At 45.9% G+C, this 27,986-nt stretch overlaps 1 protein-coding gene across 2 annotated transcripts in view; it reads right to left on the reverse strand.

Annotated features, from left to right (window-relative positions):
• slit3 (slit homolog 3 (Drosophila)) overlaps positions 1-27,986 on the reverse strand; it is a 259,249-nt gene that overhangs the window by 223,151 nt on the left and 8,112 nt on the right. For both annotated transcript variants that reach the window (XM_036127409.1, XM_036127410.1), the window contains exons 2-4: positions 18,063-18,134; positions 12,941-13,012; positions 6,953-7,024 (exon numbers count right to left, since the gene is read on the reverse strand). In XM_036127409.1, the coding sequence (XP_035983302.1) occupies positions 6,953-7,024; positions 12,941-13,012; positions 18,063-18,134 (216 nt within the window). The remainder of the gene's footprint in view (positions 1-6,952; positions 7,025-12,940; positions 13,013-18,062; positions 18,135-27,986) is intronic.

Consider the following 27,986-nt stretch of genomic DNA (forward strand, 5'->3'; position numbering starts at 1 on the left):
GTAACGGATATTTTTCAAAGCGTCCGCTGTCTGAACGTCTTTACTCGTCTTTCTCGTCACTGTCCTGTCTCTCTTTGCACATCCACCCAGCAGCAGCAGCCGTTAGCGCTCCTTAAAAGGCCGCGATGTTAATCGCTCTGCCGCTTTCTTCCTACATTCCTTCATCTCGCTATGATGTGGTCGTAATGCTGCTGGCTCCCATTACCCAGCAGCTTTCTGTTAATAATAAGATGCAGAGGTCGGTATCCACGTTTTTACATTTTTTCAGGTTTTTGTTTTAACTAAACTTTATTGAACACTTTCAGAGACTATTACATAGACTGTTGCGTAAATAGCGCTGCTGTGTGACTCCTGTTATCTGCACATGTGGCTTGCTTTGCGGTCTACAACCAATCAGGCACCAGAATGATGCCGGTCGCATTCAACAGTAATATGAACCTAAAAAAATATGATTTCAGCCAAAAATCAGAATGTGGCATCAAGACCTGCCGTGTGAACGTAGCCTTAGCTCAACTAAAACCTGATCTGTGGAGGAGTTTAATGCTGGCGAGACAAAACGCTGGAAATATGGAACCGTTAAATAATATTAATAAAATCTGTTCCTCAGGTGATGTTAAAGAAACGCCGTTGCTCTGCAGAGAGGTCAGCGTGTGCACACACCACCTGCTGCCAGTAAAGCTCCTGACTCCTAGAGCGCATACAGAAGCTCCGTGGCTCAGGATGCAGACATGTTTAAGGGAGGAACTACGACTAAACATGGAGAGAAACGTGAAGAGAAAGCTCCTGACAGAAGGAGAGACATCACGGCTGGCTGTGCTGCTTCTGTTTCAGAATAAAACAGATAATTATGGAAATGAGGAGCAGAAACATGGCAGTTCAAAGAGCTTCTTTACAGCAGCTGAAGCTCGCTGACCTTTCCCACCAATCACCAGTGAGGCCCCGTCTGTCGCAGCCAATCAGCGGACATGAAGGGTGCGCATACTTCCTGTAACACTAGCCTCAACATTCCAGCAGGAATACTACATCAGCCGCCTCTAAATGGACAATTAGCCGAGATGAAAGGCAACCTTCTCGTCTTTCTCCGTCGGTGTAATTAGGAGGAGAAGTCCTCTCAGAACCCCCCCCCCCCCCCCCCCATCCTGTTCTCCTCACCAGGACGCTGTATTTACAGTAACTATGGAGGCTCTGCACCACACGTCTACAGCTGGGAGCTCCACTGAAGCATTGGAAGGTTAAGTGCCTTGCACAAGGGCAACCTAATGGTGCCGAAGAGTAGATCTGATTTAAATCCAGTCTTCAGCACGGGGATTTAAACAGGCAACCTTACAAATCCTGATTTGTTGACCATTAGACATGAAGCGGATCATTTTTCTCTCCTTTACTTCTACTTTGTTCCATTTTTCCCCTCAAGGTAGCCCTTTCTTCTGCTGTTAGAGAATTTTTCTGTGTTTATCTAACGTTGTTCTCCTGCTTTGTGGGCAGAGAGCGAATATTTCAGGTCTAAGTATCGTTCTCAAGGACACTGTGACTGGATAAAATCCTTCAGCTGCCTCCCTCAGGACACTAACACACTTTCCTTCCTTCTATTAAAGCTCCAGAAAACCCTTTTAGCCTGACAGTTTGGCTTCTGGCGTCCTGCTGTGATGCAGTTTATGGAGCGCAGAGAGCACATCAGCGAAGCACAGCGCCGTTATAACGGAGCAGCAAAAGCACGAAGAAGTAAAAGAGACTTTTCCAAGTTTTTCTGCTATCTGACTGAGATCTGACAGCCACATTCTTGGCTTAACAGTTCTTTCTCCAATCTGACCTTCATGGAAGAGTGACAAGAAGGAAACCATTACTGAAGGAAAGCTGGAAGATCTGTTTGCAGTTTGCTACAAAGATGTAGGAGACACATCAAAGTCATGGAAAAAGGAGCGCTGCTCAGCGGACAGGGAAACACGCGTGTGGAGGAGAACCAACCCTAACACGCCATCCACAGGGAAACACGCGTGTGGAGGAGAACCAACCCTAACACGCCATCCACAGGGAACACGCGTGTGCTGAGGGAGCCTGGGGTTGATCCGCCTTTCAGCGGGACAACCGTCCTACAGATGCAGCTACAGCGACTATGGGATGTTTAGATCAAAGCAGATTCATGTGTCAGAACGGCCTAGTCAAAGTCCAGACCTAAAGTAACTGACAATCTGTGGCAACACTTGAGTCAGACATAGAGCTAGACCACATAGAAAAAAAGCATATTGATAAACTAGAAATAATATTGATATCGATAATTATCAACACATTCAAAACATTTATTCTAAGTGCAGCCCTGGCTGTTTCATGCCGTTGCTTAGCAACCTATTTTTAGATACAGACACAAACACTGAATTCACACTCAACCCTTTATTCAACCAACTTTTTACCAAAACCAAAGTTTCTATAAACTCTCTATATGCTCTCTGAACTCTTTGAAGGGGGAGGAGCTTGGTTCCTGGGTCTGCGTTGTGATTGGCTGGCAGGATGTAATGACTAATAAAAACCTACATGGCTAGAATGCAAAAGGAAAGACAATTTTTATTTTATTGAACTTTTTATTGACCCTTTTTTCTATCATCGATATACGTCTATCAATCCATAAATATTGTTATTGAATTATCATCCAGTCCTCGTCAGACGACTTTAAGGCAGGAACATGAAGAATGTGGAAAGGTTTCAGTGTTTAGAGTCCAACATTGGTGGAAGTGGTTCTAGTTGAAGGCACTGAGCCTTCTTAAAGGGACCATGTCTTAAAGGGACCGTCTCTTAAAGGGACCATGTCTTAAAGGGACCATCTCTTAAAGGGACCATCTCTTAAAGGGACCGTCTCTTTAAGGGACCGTCTCTTAAAGGGACCATCTCTTAAAGGGACCATATTTTAAAGGGGTCAGCTCTTAAAGGGACCGTCTCTTTAAGGGACCATGTCTTCTCTGTGTAGCAACACTGAAGGCACTTTTTCATGCCTCTACACTGCTGACTGAAATACACCGGTTCCACATGTGAGACGGGTCAAATGTGGACCGAAGAATCTCTTCATGTGAAAACATATTTATGTGTCGTAATAAAGGCGGAAACGAAGCGAGTATCTAAGAGTATTCATCACCTCCGGTCTAATCAGAGAAGGATCTGTGAAGGAGAAGGGGAACCTCTCCTCAGGCTGACATAACTCTCAGCTTCATGGTGGACGGGGCCTCTCTAACCCAGCAGATGTAACCTGAGCTGCTTTAATGGAGAATAATGTTGCTCCATGAGTGAAGCTGGCAGCAAACCAGCGCTGGTCCCACTGAGCACTCTGGATCTTTGCACGCAACACGCATCACATGTTTTTGGTATGTTCTACTCTGCATACATGCACATCTGCACATAGGAGCAGATGACAGGGCGACATCACAAGATGGAGGAGCAGCGGAGAACGTCTGCTGGTCTGTGAGCAGGAGAACCAGGAGGAGGAGCTCTGGAGACAAGGAGACTGGCTGCAGGCCCCACGGCATCCATCCATCCATCCATCCATTTATCCATCCATCCATCCATCCATCCATCCATCCATCCATCATCCATCCATCATCCATCCATTCATCTGGTCCCAAACCAGCAGAACCAGGAGGAGAAGCTCTGGAGACAAGGAGACTGACTGCAGGCCCCACGGCCTGCTCTGCTCCCCAGAGCATCCATCCATCCATCCATCCATCATCCGTTTATCCATCCATCCATCATCCGTTTATCCATCCATCCATCCATCCATCCATCCATCATCCATCCATCCATCCATCCATCCATCATCCATCCATCCATCATCCATCCATCAATTTATCCATCCATCATCCATCCATCCATCCATTTATCCATCCATCCATCCATCCATCCATTTATCCATCCATCCGTCCATCCATCCATTTATCCATCCATTTATCCATCCATCCATCCATCCATCCATCCATCCATCCATTTATCCATCCATCCATTTATCCATCCATTTATCCATCCATCCATCCATCCATTTATCCATCCATTTATCCATCCATCCATCCATCCATCCATTTATCCATCCATTTATCCATCCATCCATCCATCCATCCATTTATCCATCCATTTATCCATCCATCCATCCATCCATCCATTTATCCATCCATCCATTCATCCATTTATCCATCCATCCGTCCATCCATCATCTATCCATCCATCCATCCATTTATCCATCCATTTATCCATCCATCCATCCATCCATCCATCCATCCATTCATCCATCCATTTATCCATCCATCCATTTATCCATCCATTTATCCATCCATCCATCCATCCATTTATCCATCCATTTATCCATCCATCCATCCATCCATCCATTTATCCATCCATTTATCCATCCATCCATCCATCCATCCATCCAACCATTTATCCATCCATCCATCCATCCATCCATCCATCCATCCCTCCATCCCTCCCTCCCTTCACTGATAACTCATCCTCTGTTCTTTTACATCCTGCTGTCCTCATCAGAGACATTTACCTCTCCAGGAAGTTTTCTAATAAAAACAAAACGTTGGATTGCTTCGTGTATTTTGGTCCAAGCAGGAACGTAAAAATGCATAAAGAGGTAATTCAGCCAGAAAAAGGTTTAACTCGCCTACAAACACTCTGAAGAGCACCCCCCCCCCCCTGATTTCTGCTTTTCTTTTCCTGAGTGTTGGTCCAGATCCTTCCCACTCCTCCCTTCTCCAAACCTCAGACCACACAGCTTTAATAGGAGGGTTAGGAGGTAATTCCTATCACACTACCATCATTTAATATCTAACCCAGGCTGACAGAGAGGAAGGTTACAAATCCAAACCAGAAAGCCACCAGCAAACCTCCTCCGCTGCCCCCTCCCCGTCATTTAATCCTTCTTCACCTTCACTCTGCAACATATTCTGTTTTCCTTTCACTCCTGCTTCCTTTTCTCTTTTATGCTAACATACGTTCACATTACCGCCCCTTCCTCACGAAAAGGCAGGAAACGACTGCTGAGATGTAGGAAGGAAAATCTGAAGAGTTGTCAGAAAAAGTGACCCAGAAGAAACTCCAGATTGTAATTTAAATTCTGCTGATGGCAGAATTTGGATATAAAGAACATGAGCTTTATAATGTGAAGTCTGGAACACGTTCACTGCTTTCCATTCTCATGACCGGACCAAGTAGTCCATGGGGATCCACATTAAAGACGAGAAAAATCCAAACTAGGGAGAGCAGTTTCAGCTTTTATGGAAGATCCCGTCTGGATGGAGATAAAATAATCCATCAGTCCTGAAGCAGAGAAGCTGAGATGCTGGAAGCCACAGCTGACCCCGCACCGTGACTTCCAACATGGCCGCTGCCACGCATCACTTCCTGCCACAGACATGTCAAACCCAATCAGCCAGATCCTCACCAACACTGCTTCGTCTTTCTAAACGTGTGAATTTGGTTTATTGAGGTTCATTTCTCCTCCCCGTCCCGCTAACCCAGGTCCCTAAATTACACGGGAAGCTGATCGGTCCTGCAGGAGACGTTATTAGAGAACTATAGAAGTAAAAGGGCCCAATGATGTTTTAAAATACGAGCATAAAACTATATTATTGCACTGGTATAAAGCTGCTCTTTAAACATTAATTTCATCATTAACAGCTACTGAGCGCTCAGTCAACAGGCAACAGGGAGGTTTGGTGTTTCTATGGGGAATGAAAACTTTCAGCTGGTTTACAGTCGGAATAATAAAATTAAAACAACTCAAAGTTTACATGAAGCTTTTCTGACATGTGAGGAAAACAATCGATCAGCGACCAACATGGCCGCCAGAAGCAGCAGCAAACTTTTCATGGAGTCTGCTTCTCCATCAGTGGATGATCCGGACAGGTGGACTTTCCTCCAGGTGCAGCTCAAGACGTTTGGACAAAACCGATTTAAAGCAGGAAATGAAATTTCTGGGACCTCCCTGTATTTAGGAGAACATTTCTTATTATTATTTTTATTATTTGTGTTTGTGATTGTCTGAAAGTTCAGTCAGGATAAAAAAAAAGCCCAATTTTAGCTGCAGGAAACATAATAAACGAGACTGAAGGAAGATGAACATCTCTGCATCCTGATCAGAAGATGACCCAACAATTCATCAACACTCATATTTTTAGTGGACTCCAGATTTCCACTAGTCTGTATAATGTCGTATAAACGTTGTGTGTGTGCAGAGTAGCAGCAGGCATGTAATTAATGGGTGCTGTGCGTGCTCCTTAACGTGCACCATAGTTACTGCTGCTCATCACACCAGAATGTGGAGAAAATGTTCATTTCTCAATGGAAAAAACAATTCAACTAGATAGTAGAAAGAGATTCTACAGTTTTATGGTACATTTCACATATAGGCGCTAATTCACGCGTCAACAACATCAAATTAATGGTTTGTTTCTTTTGTAATTAGCAAAATACCAAACTTGGCAATTAAAACAAATAAAAAAGGTGGGAGTATTAGCAGCATCAGCAGTTTTCCTTATCAACCACCTCTGACCACATTGGTTTATGCCACAAACACCAATAAAATGTATAAAAACACAAATACAGAGAATAAAAGCTCAGCAATGACCACAGAGCCGCCGTCCACCTCCAGACACACGCGCTCAGACTGAAGACCGCTCCCACATTTAAAAAGTGTTTCAACCTTCAACCTGAGCCCCTCAGAGGCCGAAGCACGCTGATGGAGGAGCAGAGAGAGGAAGATGGACAACAAGCTGCCTCCCTCTGACCTCTGACCCCTCACCCCCATCAGTCCAAACAAAACATTCACCCCAGGAACACTTTCACCTCCTCACACTGAGCAGGCCCAGCCTCTGCGTCGCCTCCTGCCAGGAGCACACCTGGCCAGGTGGCGCCCCGTCGGGTTAGCAAAGGGATCAGGCAGCGCAGCAGAAGAGAAATCATAGAGAGCACTCACACTCGTCCCAGTTTGGGATTGGACTGGAAGAGGAGTTCTGGGAGAACCTGGAGCTTGTTCCTGTTCAGGCGTCTGCAGGGAGACAGAGACAAGGTGGAGATCAGCGACACCAACGGCTAAAACACACAATCTGTCGTCTAACGTCCTCCTCGCTCAGCAAAGATCCTCAACAGAGAGAGATGTGTGTTTACTGAAGATATTCTGCTGCTGGAAGTGGAATAAAAGAGGAACAAAGGAAACATTACAGCAGCTTTGGGGGAACAAAGAGGTTCCTCAGGGCTGAAGACACGTTGTCACCATTAGTTCTGAGAATTTTGCTAAATCTGTGTCACTCATTGATTTTCATCTTAAATTTAGACTTTTTCTTCGTTAAAATGTGTTTACTAACAAAAGGAAACCAAGAAAACACGCGTCCACCCTCCAGGACAGACTGAGTCACCCTGATCCTGCAGAGAAGATCTTCAGAAGTCTGCAAACTTAAGATAAGATAAGATAGTCTTTATTGATCTCACAATAGAGAAAGTCACTCGTCACATCGGCTCATACAAGAAGGTGCATTCAGTTATATACAGTGAATCTTCATATATACAATGGATCAAAAAGAATACAAAAAATACAAAAAGAAATAGGAATAGGCATATGATGTCTTATTTACATTCATTGTGGTCTATGAATGTAAACTTGTAATGTAAATGTAACTTGGTCCGTATTCCTGCAGAGATGTTCCTGGTTCTGTGTGCCGGGGAAAGGTCAGAGGTCAAGGCTCTGGTCCTGAGTCTGTGAAAAGCGTGGAGCCCATCTAAACTCCACTTCAGGTGATAACGGGTCAGAGAGCCAGGATCAGCTGCTGGGGGTGATCCGCTGTGAGCGACTTTCACTACATTCAGCATTTATGAACCTAAAACATTAATTTATGAATCTAAACTTATTTCACCTGAAGTCCCACAGAGATGAAAATCTGAGCCCTGGCACAACAAAAGGGATTAAAACCCTAAAGTTAGAGCTGACGTTCCTCCTTCACTGCGTCCTAAACGCTAATAACTCTGAGAGAATATTTCTTTTCTCTCTCCAGGACTATTTTTCTCGCTGTGGCGGAGGTTAAAGGTCTGTGTCTGTGTCTTCTCCAGCACGCTGTGACCCGCTAACCCTCCGTCTCTCTTTCCCATCCACGCCTCATTTCTCGGCCAAACACGCTGCTGGCCTGATAACACCTTCCCTCCTTCCACTCGCTCTGTCCTCGTTTATCTTCTGCAAGCATGGAAACCCAGGAAGAGCCCGGCCTGTTTTAACCCAGCCGCTCCTTCTGACGCACGTTTCACGGTTCTACCTACACCAGAGAACATGTTTCACGGCCCTACCCACACCAGAGAACATGTTTCATGGTTCTACCTACACCAGAGAACATGTTTCATGGTTCTACCTACACCAGAGAACATGTTTCATGGTTCTACCCACACCAGAGAACATGTTTCATGGTTCTACCTATACCAGAGAACATGTTTCATGGTTCTACCTACACCAGAGTAGATGTTTCATGGTTCTACCTACACCAGAGAACACGTTTCATGGTTCTACCTACACCAGAGAAGACGTTTCATGGTTCTACCTACACCAGAGAACACGTTTCATGGTTCTACCTACACCAGAGAACATGTTTCATGGTTCTACCTACACCAGAGAACACGTTTCATGGTTCTACCTACACCAGAGAACATGTTTCATGGTTCTACCTACACCAGAGAACACGTTTCATGGTTCTACCTACACCAGAGAAGACGTTTCATGGTCCTACCTACACCAGAGAAGACGTTTCATGGTTCTACCTACACCAGAGAACATGTTTCATGGTTCTACCTACACCAGAGAACACGTTTCATGGTTCTACCTACACCAGAGAACACGTTTCATGGTTCTACCTACACCAGAGAACACGTTTCATGGTTCTACCTACACCAGAGAACACGTTTCATGGTTCTACCTACACCAGAGAAGATGTTTCATGGTTCTACCTACACCAGAGAACATGTTTCATGGTTCTACCTACACCAGAGAACACGTTTCATGGTTCTACCTACACCAGAGAACACGTTTCATGGTTCTACCTACACCAGAGAACACGTTTCATGGTTCTACCTACACCAGAGAACACGTTTCATGGTTCTACCTACACCAGAGAAGATGTTTCATGGTTCTACCTACACCAGAGAACATGTTTCATGGTTCTACCTACACCAGAGAACACGTTTCATGGTTCTACCTACACCAGAGAACACGTTTCATGGTTCTACCTACACCAGAGAACATGTTTCATGGTTCTACCTACACCAGAGAACATGTTTCACGGCCCTACCTACACCAGAGAAGATGTTTCATGGTTCTACCTACACCAGAGAAGACGTTTCATGGTCCTACCTACACCAGAGAACACGTTTCATGGTTCTACCTACACCAGAGAACATGTTTCACGGCCCTACCTACACCAGAGAAGATGTTTCATGGTTCTACCTACACCAGAGAAGACGTTTCATGGTCCTACCTACACCAGAGAACACGTTTCATGGTTCTACCTACACCAGAGAACATGTTTCATGGTTCTACCTACACCAGAGAACATGTTTCATGGTCCTACCTACACCAGAGAAGATGTTTCATGGTTCTACCTACACCAGAGAACATGTTTCATGGTTCTACCTACACCAGAGAACATGTTTCATGGTTCTACCTACACCAGAGAAGACGTTTCATGGTCCTACCTACACCAGAGAACACGTTTCATGGTTCTACCTACACCAGAGAACATGTTTCATGGTTCTACCTACACCAGAGAAGATGTTTCATGGTCCTACCTACACCAGAGAAGATGTTTCATGGTTCTACCTACACCAGAGAACATGTTTCATGGTTCTACCTACACCAGAGAACATGTTTCATGGTTCTACCTACACCAGAGAAGATGTTTCATGGTTCTACCTACACCAGAGAACATGTTTCATGGTTCTACCTACACCAGAGAAGACGTTTCACGGCCCTACCTACACCAGAGAACATGTTTCATGGTTCTACCTACACCAGAGAAGATGTTTCATGGTTCTACCTACACCAGAGAACATGTTTCATGGTTCTACCTACACCAGAGAAGATGTTTCATGGTTCTACCTACACCAGAGAACATGTTTCATGGTTCTACCTACACCAGAGAACATGTTTCACGGCCCTACCTACACCAGAGAACATGTTTCATGATCCTACCTACACCAGAGAACACGTTTCATGGTCCTACCTACACCAGAGAAGATGTTTCATGGTCCTACCTACACCAGAGAACACGTTTCATGGTTCTACCTACACCAGAGAAGATGTTTCATGGTTCTACCTACACCAGAGAACACGTTTCATGGTTCTACCTACACCAGAGAACACGTTTCATGGTTCTACCTACACCAGAGAACATGTTTCATGGTTCTACCTACACCAGAGAACATGTTTCATGGTTCTACCTACACCAGAGAACATGTTTCATGGTTCTACCTACACCAGAGAACACGTTTCATGGTTCTACCTACACCAGAGAACATGTTTCATGGTTCTACCTACACCAGAGAACATGTTTCATGGTTCTACCTACACCAGAGAACATGTTTCATGGTTCTACCTACACCAGAGAACACGTTTCATGGTTCTACCTACACCAGAGAACATGTTTCATGGTTCTACCTACACCAGAGAACACGTTTCATGGTTCTACCTACACCAGAGAAGATGTTTCATGGTTCTACCTACACCAGAGAAGATGTTTCATGGCCCTACCTACACCAGAGTAGATGTTTCATGGTTCTACCTACACCAGAGAACATGTTTCATGGTTCTACCTACACCAGAGAACAGGTTTCATGGTTCTACCTACACCAGAGAACACGTTTCATGGTTCTACCTACACCAGAGAACATGTTTCATGGTTCTACCTACACCAGAGAACAGGTTTCATGGTCCTACCTACACCAGAGAACACGTTTCATGGTTCTACCTACACCAGAGAAGATGTTTCATGGTCCTACCTACACCAGAGAACACGTTTCATGGTTCTACCTACACCAGAGTAGATGTTTCATGGTTCTACCTACACCAGAGAACACGTTTCATGGTTCTACCTACACCAGATAACATGTTTCATGGTTCTACCCACACCAGAGAACATGTTTCATGGTTCTACCTATACCAGAGAACATGTTTCATGGTTCTACCTACACCAGATAACATGTTTCATGGTTCTACCCACACCAGAGAAGATGTTTCATGGCCCTACCTACACCAGAGTAGATGTTTCACGGCCCTACCTACACCAGAGAACACGTTTCATGGTTCTACCTACACCAGAGAACATGTTTCACGGCCCTACCTACACCAGAGAACATGTTTCATGGTTCTACCTACACCAGAGAAGATGTTTCATGGCCCTACCTACACCAGAGTAGATGTTTCATGGTTCTACCTACACCAGAGAACATGTTTCATGGTTCTACCTACACCAGAGAACATGTTTCATGGTTCTACCTACACCAGAGAAGATGTTTCATGGTTCTACCCACACCAGAGAACATGTTTCATGGTTCTACCTACACCACAGAACATGTTTCATGGTTCTACCTACACCAGAGAACACGTTTCATGGTTCTACCTACACCAGAGAACATGTTTCATGGTTCTACCTACACCAGAGAACATGTTTCATGGTTCTACCTACACCAGAGAAGATGTTTCATGGTTCTACCCACACCAGAGAACATGTTTCATGGTTCTACCTACACCACAGAACATGTTTCATGGTTCTACCTACACCAGAGAACACGTTTCATGGTTCTACCTACACCAGAGAACATGTTTCATGGTTCTACCTACACCAGAGAACATGTTTCATGGTTCTACCTACACCAGAGAACATGTTTCATGGTTCTACCTACACCACAGAACATGTTTCATGGTTCTACCTACACCAGAGAACACGTTTCATGGTTCTACCTACACCAGAGAACATGTTTCATGGTTCTACCTACACCAGAGAACATGTTTCATGGTTCTACCTACACCAGAGAACATGTTTCATGGTTCTACCTACACCACAGAACATGTTTCATGGTTCTACCTACACCAGAGAACATGTTTCATGGTTCTACCTACACCAGAGAACATGTTTCATGGTTCTACCTACACCAGAGTAGATGTTTCATGGTTCTACCTACACCAGAGAACATGTTTCATGGTTCTACCTACACCAGAGAACATGTTTCATGGTTCTACCTACACCAGAGAAGATGTTTCATGGTTCTACCCACACCAGAGAACACGTTTCATGGTTCTACCTACACCAGAGAACACGTTTCATGGTTCTACCTACACCAGAGAACATGTTTCATGGTTCTACCTACACCAGAGAACATGTTTCATGGTTCTACCTACACCAGAGAACACGTTTCATGGTTCTACCTACACCAGAGAAGATGCTCTGATTATAAAACACGTAAACACACAATATGTGACTGACTGTGAAACTCCTCAGTTCCTCCCTGTCCCATTATACCAGTGATGACGCCGTGTGGATTTATATCTAATTTTATAAAGCTTATGATTCTCCCACCTGAGCTGTGGATTTCTGCAGCTCCTCTAGAGTCACTACGGGCCTCTTGGCTACTTCTCTGATTAACGAGGGTAATTTTCTGTTTATTCTGATTTTATTCAGGGGTATCAGATCAAATTAGGCCAAATGCAGATCTCTAAAATGTAAAATGTCCCTGAAGTCTGTGGTTTAATTTAACCAAGTCAAGGTAGGAATCCCTGCAGGATGCTGCATGTGGGCATGTTTTCATACAGCGGATGCATTTTCTGTTCCTCTATGTTCAGTATGGAGGGATGACTTGTTTCTCCTGAATGGACACGTTTTCCTTTGCATCAGGAACCAGTTTCAGGGTTTCAGAGTAAAATAATAAAACTTACAGTCTCTCCAGCAGCCTCAGGTCCTGGAAGGCTCCTCTCTCGATGACACTGATCTGGTTGTCCTCCAGATGACTAAAGGAATGGATATAAAGAGACAAACAGAAGTGAAATAATTAGTTTTAATGCTTACAGTGGTCACTCCTGACTTTATGCCTGTAACTGTACACAGCTGCTATGAGAACGTCCTCCAAGTGGGAAGAATGGATGTAATCTAAGCAGCTGAAAAATGTCACTTTCTGGCTTGTGTAGAGACACTTTGTTGGCTGAATGAAAAGATAATCAGCAGAGTGAATAAATGAATCTGCCATCAATCCTCGATGTTTACATGAATGTTTTAATCTCGCCAGCCAAAGCAAATAATTAACATCCAATTCTTTCGTGCAAATTTCCCCCATTTGTCTTCAGTCTTTCATGTGGTCCCTCCACACTAACACATCTCCCCTGTCCCCGCTCTGTGTGGGACGTGGTGCTAAGGTTTTCCAGATGGCTGAGAGCGAGCAGAACGAACTCAGAGGAACGCACCGTGGATCTGTTCTCTCTTAAGACGCTGAAAATGATAACCGGGGAGAGGAAGAAGGACCAGAAGCAGAAAGAAGGAAGAAAACCTGGTGCGGGTCAGGAGAGGAGCGAAGCAGAGGCCAGCGCTTCACAGAGACACGCCTAAGGTCAATTCAGAGACCAATTAACCAATTACTGAGAGTCAGATCTGTGGGAGGAACCCAGAGTACCTGGAGAGAACCCATGCATGCACAGGGAGAACATGCAGAAAACAAAAAGCACTGAAACACAAACTGCTGAAATAAACCTGGGCCCAAACCCGTCTGCCTTTGTCCTGCAGTTAGAATTGACTCAAAAGAGGAAAATCATGTGTAAATATCTGGTTTTCAAAATCCTCCATCAGTCTGAGAGTTTTCCTGAGTTCCTCCTCGGGTTCCAGCTCCAGAGGGCAAACGGTGCGTTATCTCTGTAAAGCTACATCCTGCAGGCGTGAACAGACGAGGAGTGGCAGCGCCGGCAGAAAGTAGCTGTGCTGCATCATCAATCCCACCTGTTGGTTCCACAGCGGCAGCTTTTCCACAAAAGACTGAAGCGCCGCAGCTAAACGCTGATTTACTGAAGCAGCTTTAGAAACACAGCCGAGCCAAACAGATGGTTGGGGTGGGGAGACATGTTGCTCTGATGAGGTCTTTTTTTCTATTGTTCTTCATCAGCATTAGTCATCCTCAGAACCGTGGAGAAATGAGCACAAACATGTTTGGATCTCGTGTGTTTGGAGAATGCTGGCTCTAATAAATCAGCCATATTACAGATTCCTAACAAGCATCATAAAGACCACAATGATGTCATGCTAACCTCTCTTGGCACCTGCAGAGAGAGAGCAGGACGCACTTCAGGGGACACGAACCGCTCCGTTATGGGCGAGACCGCACGCCTCTGCAGCCAGCTCCTCCTTATCAAGCTCCACTTTTCACTTGCATCTAAATTTGTTTGGAATTACTCAATTTTACCAAAGTCTGGAAGAGATCTGGTAAAGTGCGACTGCCAAAGATGTTACACTGAGTGTTGCGTTTGCAGCGTGCATGCCGAGGCGAGCAGAACCGCTGGATGCAGTTACAGAGCTATTGGGTTGCAGAACCTCATCTGAACGAGGAACCTCAGTGAGGTCACACGTTGGACGTGGAGGACTTCAAGTCTGGATGAATCAGGCCTGTTAACAGGTTTCACTGAGTACGCTGCAGATATGGGGAGATTCAGCTGTTTTAACAGAAGTTTAGTCAGATGCTGGTATTTGGTCTTTACAGACTGAAGTGAAGGTTTTTGTATCAGATGCATGTCATCCAGTCTATGGACCCTAATCACCTGCTGCTTTATTTCAACATGTGGAGAATGCCATGAACTGCTGGGAATGAGCGTAAATAAGACATTCCTCCTTTAAAAGTATAAATGTCTAATCTGTCCTTTGACCAAAAGTCCTGAATATCTGCAGTGAAGACCCCAACCACCAACATAGCGGCCCGGTCCGGGTCCAGACTTGGTTCTGATGGAGAATCTGCAGATGGAGCTAAAGATTAGGGTGATGGCGCGGAGGGCTTCCTCCCTCAGAGACTCAGAGGAACCGAGCAGAAAGCTGCTCAGCCGTCAGAAACCGGTCGATTTCTGTGATGCCAATTAAGGGTATGAATCATTTTCATCATGACATCTTATATTTAAATATAAATAAAACAGATCAATCGATTCTCCTCCACTTTCTTTTCTTCAAGTCTGGTTTCCTCCTGGCATCTTCAGTCCGTTTCTATCTGGGTCTGTGAGGGTGTGAATAATCTGCATGTCGCGTTCTCCAACCATCTCCTCGTTCCCAGGACATCTCCTCCCTGTTTCTCTCACAGATCTGGAGGAAAATGTCACAGCAGTTTGTCGCCGACCACATGAAACAAGCTGCTGCCTTTCACACGCGCTTTGCTGCTCTTTCTCCTCCGTTCTCACTGACAGAATCAAACGACTTTTACGTCTCTACCCTCGGCTTTGTCAAGCCCGGACGCACAGATATAACCTCAAAGGTCGGCTAAAATGGGATCCAAATCCTGCTTTAAAACACGGTTAAACAAGCGCAGTGAAAAATGCAAACAGGCGTTTAAAGAAAGTCATTTCCACTCCTCAGCGTAGTTTGTGACGGGGAGTATTTTTATCTCCCGCTCGGGTTAAAACGGAGTGAGGAGGGAAGCTGCATGCAGCCAGCAGTGATTATAGTTATTAAAGCTCTTGCATAGACGCGCACGCACACAGACGCACAAACACACATTTTAGGCGTTTGAGCCCAAAGAGTGAGAGCCTGTGAAGTCAATTAGGACAGCAGAGAGCAGATAAGCTGCTGCTTTCTGCTGAGTGCAGCCGTTTAAATGATCAGAGCATGAAATGTGCCTTCTGAATCACCAACACACGACAAGTGCAGATTAAAACAAATCACCAGCCAAACAATTTCATTTCATTCCAGGTCATTAAGGTTCTAAAGTAACATGTCCCACTCAGACCAAAGGCTTTTTCATCCAGGAAGTCGTTTTCTCATCATGTCGCTCAAGATATTTGCTATTAAAAGCACTTAAACATCAAAGGTAAAGATAAAGTTCAGGCTTTAGGAAGTCACTGACAGTTCTTTGATCCACAGAGACGTTTCTTCTTGTCTTCATGCTTTCACTGGGTTTAAGTTTCTCTGCATGGAGCAACAGAAGGAGCTCTGAGGGAAACACGGACACCTCCGTCATTATTTATAAAGGAACATCAAACTCACAGGATGCAAACCGTTATGGTCATATAATTCCTGTCAAAGCTGACCCTGTGGACAACCTACTGATGAACTTCTGATTCTGCAGAACAAGCCTGGTGGACCTTCCCTGTAACCTTTTACTGCTTCATAATGCTCCGTGTCTTCCTGCTTTTGACTGTTATGTTATCTCCCAATTACTCTATTACTTAAGCTCATAAACGGCCACTAGTTGCAGGATTTATGCGCTTGTATAAGACATTTGCATTCTCCCCAGACCTGGAAGCCCTTATTGGGGTGGGAGGTTTTATTTTATAGAGGCTTGTTCTCCCTATAGGCACATACAGGCCCATTAGGTAAATATAGCAGCGGCTTAATTGCTACAGCATGGCAACTTTTCTGGTCACCGGGGGCCGTTTTACAGACAATAATATAGCTTGCAAAAAGGCAGAGAAACAGTTATTTGCAAAAGCATTAACGTCTCCTGAACTTGTGGGGGTTTTGTGGGACCGACCAACATGAAGTAGTGAAACTGTGGCGAACTAGAAGGAAAATGGTTTGTCGTTTATAATATTCTTATCAAATAAAAACCAGAAAGGTGTGGAGTGCATCTGTACTCAGCTTCTCTGAGCCAGAACTCTGCAGAACCTCCTCTGGCTGCAGGTCCGCTGGATTCTGTCTCCACAGATCTGAACGTCTGCAGACTGAAGCTCAGTCAGATTGGATGGAGAACATCTGACCGACCTCCCCTGCTGAAGAAAAGCCTCCCCAGAGCATGATGCAGCCACCGCCGTGTTTCACTGTGGGGATCTGCTCCTTCTTCCATCCGTTCATCTCCACCGACCTTCTGGCAAACTCCAACCAGGACATCTTCTGGCTTTTTTCTTGCCACTCTTCCATAGTGAGCTGATTGGTGACCAACAGATCTCCCACCTGAGCTGCTGGTCTCTGCAGCTCCTCCAGAGCCACCATGGTCCTCCTGCTTCTCTGATCAATGCTCTCCTGGTCCAGCCTGTCAGTCCAGGTGGACGTCCATGTCCTGGTAGGTCTGCAGGTGCTCCATCCTCTCTCCAGGTCCACATGATGATCAGAGCTCTGGGAGGTTCTGTAGAACCTGACCTGCTGTAAACTGGACCAGAACCTTCTGGTTCCCTGGTCTCCATGATGGTCTCTAACGTTCCCTAAAGAACCTCTGAGGTTTGTCAACATTTAAAAACCATCAATCATTTTCCTTCCACCTCAGTTCTGCAGAACTTACATAAAGTCCCAACTACACCCAATACAGTTTGTGGGCATAATTTGAGAAAATGTGATTAATTCAACGGGTATGAATACTTTTTCTGCCGGTTGTGTACCTGATTGATTTGTTTTGTATGGATTTCGTGGAAACTTAAAATTTCCACGAAGAAACGCGCCACCAGCGACCGCCGGGGACTGGTTGTCTTCATGAATGGTGCAGATGTCCTCTAAGGTAATTATAAGGCAGCAATGCTACATTTGTTTCTGAACATGCAGTGGAGGTCGTTTGATTTAAAAGCTGAAAGATGAAAGCACGCTTTCTAATTGTGGAGCTTTTAGATACGAAACAACAGAATTAAGATAATTGTTTCCGTAAGGCTGCAGGTCACCGTTTTCCCTTTTGGTTCAAAGACGTTTGAAGAATCTTTTTCCACAAGCAACGCTAAGATGATTGCTCAGATTATTTTGCTTTTCCTGATCAAACTGGACATTAAGCTTGTTCAAAGTTCTTTTGTGAACTTTAATGCTCCTTTAAAAGATCAATAAAAGAATCTTTTGCAATTCCTTCCAGCTGTTAAACATAAAATCTTTTTTACATTGTTTAGGGAAGAGAAGCAAACTTACAGAATCCTGAGGTTCTTCAGCCCAGAGAAGTCCACTTTAGTGATTCTGGTGATGTTGTTTCTGTTTAAATCCCTGCAGGGAGAAATAGGAATGTTACACGCCAGTAAAACAGAGATGACATCAACAACAAACAATAACAGAAATGCTAAAACCTTTCCTATCTCATCTGGTATGACGGCCGATCTAAACACGTGTTTAACAGCTGAGACTCACAGATGAACGTCACCTGCTTGGTGGTGCATGTGGAGAAAATGAGTAAAATTCACTGCTTGGTTGCTTCATGAATGGCAAAGTTCAGGCTGAGTCGCTCCAAGCATTCATACTGCTGAGGTGAGTAAATCTTCATCTGGGTAGACTGAGTGTCTGCATAGCGTAGCATGGGGTAACATGCTACAGCTACAATAAGGATGGTCAGTGTCTAAGAGTTGCTCGGGTTTTTCAGCACGTCCATCAGATCCACGGCGGCCATGTTTTTATCAGGAGGTCAGGCTTACAGGATGGAGGGAAGCCATGTTGGGGCTTCATTTCCCTGAGGAAGCAAATCTTCCACCATCACTACAAGGAGTACGAGTGCATGCGCGTTTATCTGCAACTCTCCTTCTTCTGAGAGAAATTCATGAATGTGGCAGAAGGACAGAGCGTGAGAACGGCATCTCAGGCCACACACATGCACAGAAGCATGCAAACATACAAACACAAACAGAGAGAAGCCAAAACACACAAACACTCCAACCGAACTGACGGCAGCAGCCAGTTTGGGCAAAATCCCCCCCACCCCCCAAAAAAAAAGCAAAAACGGGGAAACAATTATTTTCTCTTTCCACCAACAGCGTTTAAAAGCTCATGGTGTTCCCTGGATGTCCTTTAGTCTGTTGTAACCGCGGGTGTACGATGTATACACACGGCAACAGGAACTGACACCCTGTGAGTGTGCTGCTATTTACTCTGGCTCCCTTTAAAAGAGTCGGCTGTTTATTGAGACGCTGAAGGCATCGGGGCGAGCAAAAGAAACACACACACACAGTCTGGGTCCACCAAGGCTGTATGCTTTTCATAACACACCTAAACATTTATAAAGCTCATTTAAGACCGTATTAGGTTTCAAAAGGGATCCCAACTCCAGCACGGCAAGCTCTGCTAATAGGAGCCATACCACAGAGACCGGGAGGCCTCTGCAGACCGGGAGGCCTCTGCAGACCGGACCGGCGCGTCCCGTAGGACCAAACCCAGGTCCACGGCCCACCAGGGTGTCCATGGAGGGCCTCCAGGGTAACGAATGCCTTCAAGCTCTTATCTGATACTAGGGAGGGCTGCAGAGGAACGATTCCCACACTGAGCTGAGGTAAAACCTGATTTCTATCTAAAGAAGATCCTAAAATCAGGTTGAACACTTTCTTGCAGCTTTCAGCGCCACAGGAGCAACAATAACAAATCATCTCTGAACATTTTTCAGCCGACTGTTTCAGTTTTACGCTTCACCCTAAACACCAGACGCAGTTTCTGTAAGCAGCGCCTGAAAGAGCAACGCAGGACCACAGCCACCGACAACCAGATGGGAAAGCTGTTCCTGATTTTAATAATACCAGTTTTCTTATCAAGGCTGGTGAGAAAAGTTGTGAGAGCAGTAAAAACATGTCATATTTAGTGCCGTCAAACTCTGCTGCAGACCAGCAGACGAACCACGAGAAGCTTTCTAAACCCGCCCTGAAAAAGGCCATAAACATTATAGGTTTATCAAACGGAGGGAAAATTATACTTATGTACACGTAAAAATCTGAAAAGTACGGCGGACTTTTGTACCCAGCCCCTCTGAGTCAGAACTCTGTAGACCCACCATTCTGTGAGCATCAGGTTTCAGGTCTGGGCTTTGACTAGGCCGTTCTAACCCATAAATCTGCTCTGATATGAACCTCATAGTATTTCTGGCTGCATGTTCAGATTGGTTGTCCTGCTGGAAGGTGAACCTCCACCTGGTCCAAGTCTTCTGCAGCCTCTAACTGTTTCCCCACAGCATGATGCTGCCACCACCATGCTTCACTGTGGAGACGGTGCATTCAGGGTGATGTCTGGTGTTGGTTTTTGTGGACACATTGGTCAGAAACTTCAGATTTAATCTCTTGCAATGTTTGCCTTATCCCCTTAATGCCTGTTGTTACAAATTTGCAACATACCTAAATTATGAGTCAAAGTAACAACTGAACTTTGTTTTCAACTACAACACATTTTTTTACTTACATGTGAATAAATTCAGGAATGAAGAGTTTTTAAGGCCGTTGGTAGCACTGGATTATATTTAGATGTGACAAAGCAAAGGGAATAAATGTAAAAGCACAGCATGCACCAAAGATCCCTTCTCTTCCACGCCTCTATTTTGGACTACTGTTTATTAAGAAGCAGGCAGAGCGATGGCTTTAAGAGCGGCTGCAGAGATTAATGTGAACTGAGAATGTGTGATGGTAGTTTAGAGCAGCAGAAAGTTTCAGTCTGAAAACAGATGGACTGTGAGGCGGCGCCGCCATCAGCTCCAGCGGTGGCTGCCGGTTCTCCTCCACGCTGAGCTTACTGTGGAGGAGAAGCTGTGGGGATGAATGGAAGCTGCTGATTTATCAGTCGCAGCCTTTAGACGGCGCTGCCTCCATGATGAACTCTTCCTTTGTGTCCATCGGTTAATTTCAGGCCTCCTCTTCCTCAGAGCGGCTCCGCTCTCCTCCTCATCACCTCCATCCATCCTCTCCTCCAGCGCTGACATCCGTCTGCCGTTCTTCATCTCTTGGTGACAGTCTGTCAGATTTTGCCCTCTGTTTCGCTCTCGTCTTTCTTCCATCTCTCTGACGTCCCTCCATCACTGCTGGCTTCACCTCATCTTCACTTTTTCCATTTCTCTCTAGTCTCTCCCTTTTTCAGTATATCTCCCGTCTCTGCTGCCTTATCATTCACAGGTTCACACTCGACCAGACGTTTTTACGCCTCCGTCTGTTTCTCTCTGCGCCTGTAATCTCTCCTCTTTTATCTCCATCTTTTGCGTTTTTGTAACAGTTGGCTACGTTTCCCTGCCCTCTCCACAGCTAATCTCTGCGTCCTTATCTTCATCTCTCTCCTGTTCACAGTGGAAACTCTCGCTCTCACCAGGGAGACGGCTCTGCAGTCAAACAAACGGGGGGGATCCAGTTCCAGGTACAGCGTTAAGAAACCAGCACACCAGAGGTGAGGAATCTGCAGCGGCTGCCAGACGGGCCGGGTCTGGGTTTATAAACCGGGCTGAAGCTGGTTTCTGTCAAACATGATGGTGATTTAGCAGATTATATCATGTGGAGAGGCTACGCTGTAGATTTGTCTCAAATATGATCTGTGGGTAGGAAGGTAGAGGCCGAGATTTCAAAGCATCAGAACCGGAGCGACTTCATCCTGAACAAGAACTGGTTCTGAGTTCAGTTCACACGTTCAGAATGAATCAGTTCACCTGAACAGTTCACCTGAAAGAGCAACAGAAGACCACAACTACGTCAACCTGAGGTGTTCAAACGACTCTTTGAACACCTCAGGTATAAAAACACCTGAAACCAACCAATTAAATCACTAAACTCTGCATGTTTTCTACAGAACGCATGCCACCAATAAATGGACCGAACCATCTCGCCTGGCTAGTACTGACAGGTTCTGGTTCTCTTTGGAGTTTTCTCTGTGTGAAAACAATCAGAACCTCCTAAAACAAGCAGGACAGATCGGCCACCATCAGAACTAAAGAAATGAAAAAGTGCTTCACACCACAGTCCCACGCTGCTGGTGGTGAGCTCCGCCGTAGCCACAGCTGCCCTGGGGCAGACAGTCAGAACCCAGGCTGCCAGACGGCGGCACCGCCGGGTCCTCTGACCACGGCCAGCAGGCAAACAGGATGACGTGTCTTGCCCAAGGGCACTACTGCTGAGGCGGTCACAGTAGGGGTTCAAGCTGACAACCCGCCCCGGTTACAGGACGTACTCCGCTGTCGCCCCTTAGAGGAAAAGGGAAGTTGTTTTCATGCCTTATTCCCATATTTTTGCTCTTTAACTGTTCCCCCATTCTAATCATGTATATAATTCCAGGTCATCTTAATTCTTTAGGTAAGTACAACACCTGTGCTGCTGTCTCTACCTGCACCGCGGTCCAGGAGTCAGAAGAACCGTTTTGTCTCAGCTGTCCCTGCAGCCTGGACTCATGGCAGACCCAGCTCATCATCAACCTGTCAGAGCCGATGGTTAGCCTCCGGTAGGTTTAGACGGGGAACCTGCGTCCCAGCCTGAGCCACGGCCACACACTCACCTGTCATGGACCTTTGCTTCACACTGAAGCCAGTCTCTGGTCCTTACGTTTCTGATCATGGAGCCCCGTTTAGTGGAAGTTACCACGTCTCATCAACAAGCTCATCTGGAGGCTTTTCAGCAGGATCTGCCATGGGACTCTGGATGTGCTCCAAAGTGCTGAAGCACAGCTAGAGAACCACACACTGATTGCTTGATGGCTCAGCAGGACAGGAAACCCCCCCCCCCCCCACCCCCCCGCCGCATGCTTCTGCCAACCAGTCCACAGACAGGTGTGGATTGAAAACATGTATTTATAGATGCTGCTGGTTGTGTTCTCCAACAAAGACTGCGTGATACCTTCAGGTGTTTGCATGCAGACAGAGAGGTCAGCGTTGCCCCCCCCCCCCCCCCCCCCCCCCTCAGTGTGAGATGCAGCACAGCTGAAATGATTCAGAGTTAGTTCCTCATGGTTAAAGGTTTCCTGTGATAGATGGATGAGAGTGAAGAGATCGTCCTTAAAAACCAACAGACTGAGGATTTCAGCCAGAAAAACCTCAGGAGAACTTTCCGTTTCTTTGCACCTGGACCGTTAGAGCCGCCCAGCATCAAAGCTCAACATCTAATTAAACTGACCACCTGCAAGTCGGGCAGCTCACAGCGGGCCGTGACACAAAAGGCTTAAGCAGTGTTTGTTTCCACTGCAGCCAGAGATAAGGTGGGAATGTGTGTGTTTGCAGGAGGGAGACGGCAGAAAGCAGGAATGCAAACATCAGCTGTTCTGGGCCTGAATACTTCATCCTGAAACCAGTTAACCGTCTGCTGCAGACAGACATCCGGTTCTACCGACAGAGCAACGGCTGACCGTGTCTGCTGGAACCCAGAGTGAGGAGCACCGTGCAGGTGTGCAGGAGAAAAGACCGACCAGGTGAGACCAGAGCCTTCAGTGCAATGAACCGCTGAAGATACGCATGAATTAAGGTGTTTGGTCAGCGCGGGTCGCCTGTGGTTCTCTTTCTCACATCAGCTCAGGTTTTACTTTGACTTGTTGCTGTTTTTCTAACCTTTCTCCTTCTTTCTGTGCCCGCCACATCATCAGCACTTTCCCTGCTTTATCTTCCTGACACCGTGACATTTCCTCCTCCACTGTTTCACTCACTCCATGGGCCTCAGCGTCCATATCTCCGTCTACCCCATTTCTTTATCTTCCTGTCATCCTTTGTAGTTCTCCATCCAATGCCTGGTTTCCAAATGCATTCACTTCCTCTCCTAATCTCCTGTTATTTTCCACAAAGCTCTTGAGCAGCTTTGCTTTCCCACTTCTCCTCCCCTGCTCTCCATCTGTTTCCCTGATTCATAGGTATGCCCAATTTGGCATGCTAAGCCTCCCAGTTACTCAAAGAATCCTAATTGCCTTCTTCCTTTTCCTCTGAACTCCAAGCTATGGTTCTGTTCCCGGACGCCGGCCCGCTTTGCTTCTAAACTGGCTTCATAATGCCTGAAATCCATCCACTTCAGGCTCTTGGCAGCAGCGTGTCTGGCTCCATCAGCGTCGCTTCGACCGGAATGGAAACTTCATCAACAGGAAGTGAACGCCGCCGCCCCGAAACGGAGCGACCGGTCGGCGTTGCACCGTTTTCAACATGGATTTCAAACAGAGACAACAAACAGAGCAGGTTCAGTTAAACCAGACATGTTGGTAACGATAAAGATGGGAACTGTCCTCCCTGGACATCCGTCCCCCAGACTCACACCTAGGGGCAATTTAGAGAAACCAATTAACCTAACTGGACCCGTGGAGCAGATCTTTACCCTCAGTGAATGGCTGAGGGTCTCAGGGTCTCAGGTTGACCTGCCAAAGATGTCCTCTGTGGATCCGGAGAGGCTAATGACCCTGTTGGCCAGGTATGGGGCCCATAAGGGCTGCTTTTAAGGACTACCTGGTCCTCAGATAACCAAAGAAAGAGCTGAGTGTCTTCCTTTGGAGGATTTTCAGGCTGAACTCACTGGGGGACTTATCTTCTAGCCTGGTTAGGGATGCCAAGGCAGCTGCGACTTGCAAGCTCCTGCAGCCTCTCTGCACCACGGACAGGTAAACTCCCACCAGGTGAGAGCGTCACGACATATTTTACCTGCCTTGGTAAATGTTTCTGGACCCAGTTTCTGAGGAGCGCTGAGCGTCTCTTGCCCGTCTGTTCTGATTGGGGAACATCGTTAAAGAGAAACGCTTGACTGACCAAGAATTATCCCAGACAGAATCAGGATGGCTTGTGTCGGCAGCGCAGGATCCAACGGGATAAATGTTTATTTGTTTATTTCACGTGGCGCCCTGATTACTCCCGTATACTGAGAACGTTTGCCTCATACCAATATGAGGATGATCATGTGTTTTTAAACTGGATTAATTATAAACATTAACGCTCAATGCAGCATGATTTCAACCAGTAAACGACTCTATGGTCATTTTCAGTTGTCATGCAAAAATATAATTAGCTTTGATTGTCGCAAATCATCAAGTTTTTCTCTTAGAAACAAAAATCCTCATTTTTGAGTCCATCTATGAAAACAGATGTTTCTTTACGCTTGAAAAACGCATTTTTGTTGCTAGATAGACTCCATGAATGCATCAGAAGCAGATCCCTAATGTAATAGAATTAAAATTTAATAAAGTTACACACAAAATTAATATAAACTCTGGCAGATCTAGATTTTAAAGAGATTTTCAACCAATTAAGAAGTAGGAATGAAGAAAGGCAGGCAGCCTTTAGAATATAACCATGTATAAATTAACACAGGAACATAAAAAGAGAGACAAGAATGGATAATAAAGGAAATGTTAAGAAGATGGCTGCTCATATAAAGCTGTATTCTGTGATATTAATGGAATTAGTGGAAGAAAGACAACATTTCTAGGGAAAACACTTTCTTGCATTGAACACCATGATCAGTTGGTTTGTTTCTGTCACAGTTTATTTATCTCTCTTTATACGTATTTAGGGGAGTGATGGTGTGGCTGGAAGCCCTGCAGACTGGACCATGCTGGGATCGGTCTGCAGGCATCGCTTCCTATCACCCATGCTGAAGCAACTGAGTGGTGGAAGGGCTGCATTGCCACAGTACTGCTGCTGTAGTCTGGGTGAACAGACTGGCTGCAGGTGGAGGGAAGAACCGGCTGCTGAGGATTTACCTGACAAGAACAAATCCCACCGCTGCTCCACAAAGCATCAGAGAACCAGAGAAAATGAACGACAAAGAAAGAGGGAGAAATCCATATTTCCACTGTGAGTGTAGGTGACGGATGGACTGAAAAGGGAAAATTACAGGTCAGACTGTCATGCTCCCTGCCCCGCCACATGCCCACTAACAACCACACGCAAACAGGCATTCATGCAGGTGCAGAGGCGCAGAAAACGCAGCGAAAAAAGGGTTCCTGCAGCCAGAATGTAATGTGTTGCTTTGGTGACTGAGAGCAAACAAAACAGTGGCTTTGCTAACTGCCATCAAAAGCCTCCACACACACACACACACACACACACACACACACACACACACACACACACACACACACACACGCACACACACACTCGTCTTGCCATATGTAGTGGGGACCATGTGTTTCTAAACCCTGACACTAACGCTGACCGGACCAGTACCAGAACACACCGGACCCTAAACTCAGCTCACACCTCAATGCTCAACCTACACCAGCAGCAGAATATCCCCACTTTGGTACAAACGGTCCTCACTTTGATGGTGAAGTCTGATTCGGTCCTCACTCTGATGCCTAAACAGGAGCACACACACACATCCCTGTTTTAGAAGCAAAGTGAGGACCTTTCCTTGACTTCCATTCATTTTCAACCCTCGCTAATTGACAACCGTTCCCCAGACCCAGAAAACCTGAGGATTAGGAAACGCTCCTCACTTTACATCAAAGTTCTCACTTTAATAGTAAAATGTGTAAAAATGTTCTCACTCAGCTGTAAGTCCAAGGACACACACACACACACACACACGGCTAGGACCTGCAGTGTGAGGACTTGCGTTTCGGCAGCGTCTCAGAAGCTCCTTCGTGACTCTGGCTTGTTTCTGTGTGACACAGACTCTCTTTTTCTGGTTATACGTCAAAGTTTCCGTCTACAACCCGTTGCATGTTTAACCCGCTGGAAGCTTGAGAGTGAAGCGTGTCGCTGTGCTTGCGTAATGATGAGCGTGCATGCATCGGTTTGGCTCCTGGTGAAGGTTCACATTCGTGTAAAGTGAAAGGGCAACGCTGGGGAACATGAATAAGTGGTTTTTGATTGGTGTGAGTGTGTATGCCATCTTTGTGGCCTTAATTTAACTTTGACATGCAGGATACTTTTGCCGCTCCTTCTGACTTCAAAGGCTTGCTTGAAGTTTAAAATAAAAAGAGATTTTCCTCCAACCTGTGTTTATGCCAGCCATCATCACACCAAGGCCCTCTGCTGCAGCAGAGACGCCGTACACAGCATATTAATCGCTGAGCTCTTGTAAACAGAGGCACAGCAAAGACTCCAAAAGCAGCAGTTGGGCATGCAGAAGAGAAGCCGACCCCAAGGTTAGCTAAACTGGCTAAACTGGCTCTGGAGAGGAAATAAATGCCCAACCTGCTCCCATCCCTCTGTAGCAGCTATAACCGTTTAAATGGATCAACCTGCAGGGAAACGACACGATGGGCTGAAACTCCAGGATCTCCTCTGCAGATAGAAACAAAACATGCTTCCAAGTAGCCAACACACTCTCTCCAGGAAACTGAACGTAAATTTCAAATTTCTCACCACAGTTTAGATGAAGCTGTGGACTTTGACTAGGCCGTTCTAACCCATGGATCTGGTTCTATCTGAACCATAATACCAGGTCAGGCTAGATTCCAAGTCAGTTACATCCAATCCAACCGATCCTCTTCATCAAATCTAGTTCATCATCATAAATCTTTTCTTTCAACAATAACCTTCTTCTCCCAGTTAAAGGTCAGATTAGTGCAGCTAATGTTAGAAGTTTGCAGATGTCCAGGTGGGTCTGAATATGTTCTCTAAGCCCTTTAACTGCACATCCGTTCTCCTGCATGCACGGACCAGGCCTGTAATGCCGACTCTGCTTCCTGCAGCTCTGCACCGGGCCAGCGTCCCTGCAGAAGCTGCGCCGGTGTTTCAATGTAACGTTCAGCCTGCGTCGTTTCCCAGAAGGCTGCTGGGCGCCCTCGCTGCCAGCTGGCTGCTCCTCCGCCCGGCCAAAAGTCTTTATACGCAAAGGTCAAGCGGCCACATGCCGCAGAGACTCTGAGAAGCAACATCACCCACTGACCCAGAACCGGAGCCTAAACGTTGGCTCCCCGGACCGGAGCTGTTTGCTGCACCACAACTGAACCCAGCATATTTAGACCGGGACAAACTGGATCCCACAAGATGGCCACGGATGATAGGCGTGACATTAAGAGGCCGTTTGAGAACAGCCAGCTCTCTGTGGTTTTTACTCCTTTCTTTAGCTTCGTCTGCTACAGCAATAACCCTGCGCTGGATTACGTCACCGTCCTCCCCATGATAACAGTAAATAACACGCTTTGTTGAACGATGGCGGTAATTCAGAGCTAGGGGCACATGTGCACACATGAAATAAGTCTGGGTGT

Source organism: Fundulus heteroclitus, chromosome 23 (genome assembly GCF_011125445.2).
Source record: "Fundulus heteroclitus isolate FHET01 chromosome 23, MU-UCD_Fhet_4.1, whole genome shotgun sequence".
In the NCBI taxonomy this organism is placed as follows: domain Eukaryota; kingdom Metazoa; phylum Chordata; class Actinopteri; order Cyprinodontiformes; family Fundulidae; genus Fundulus; species Fundulus heteroclitus.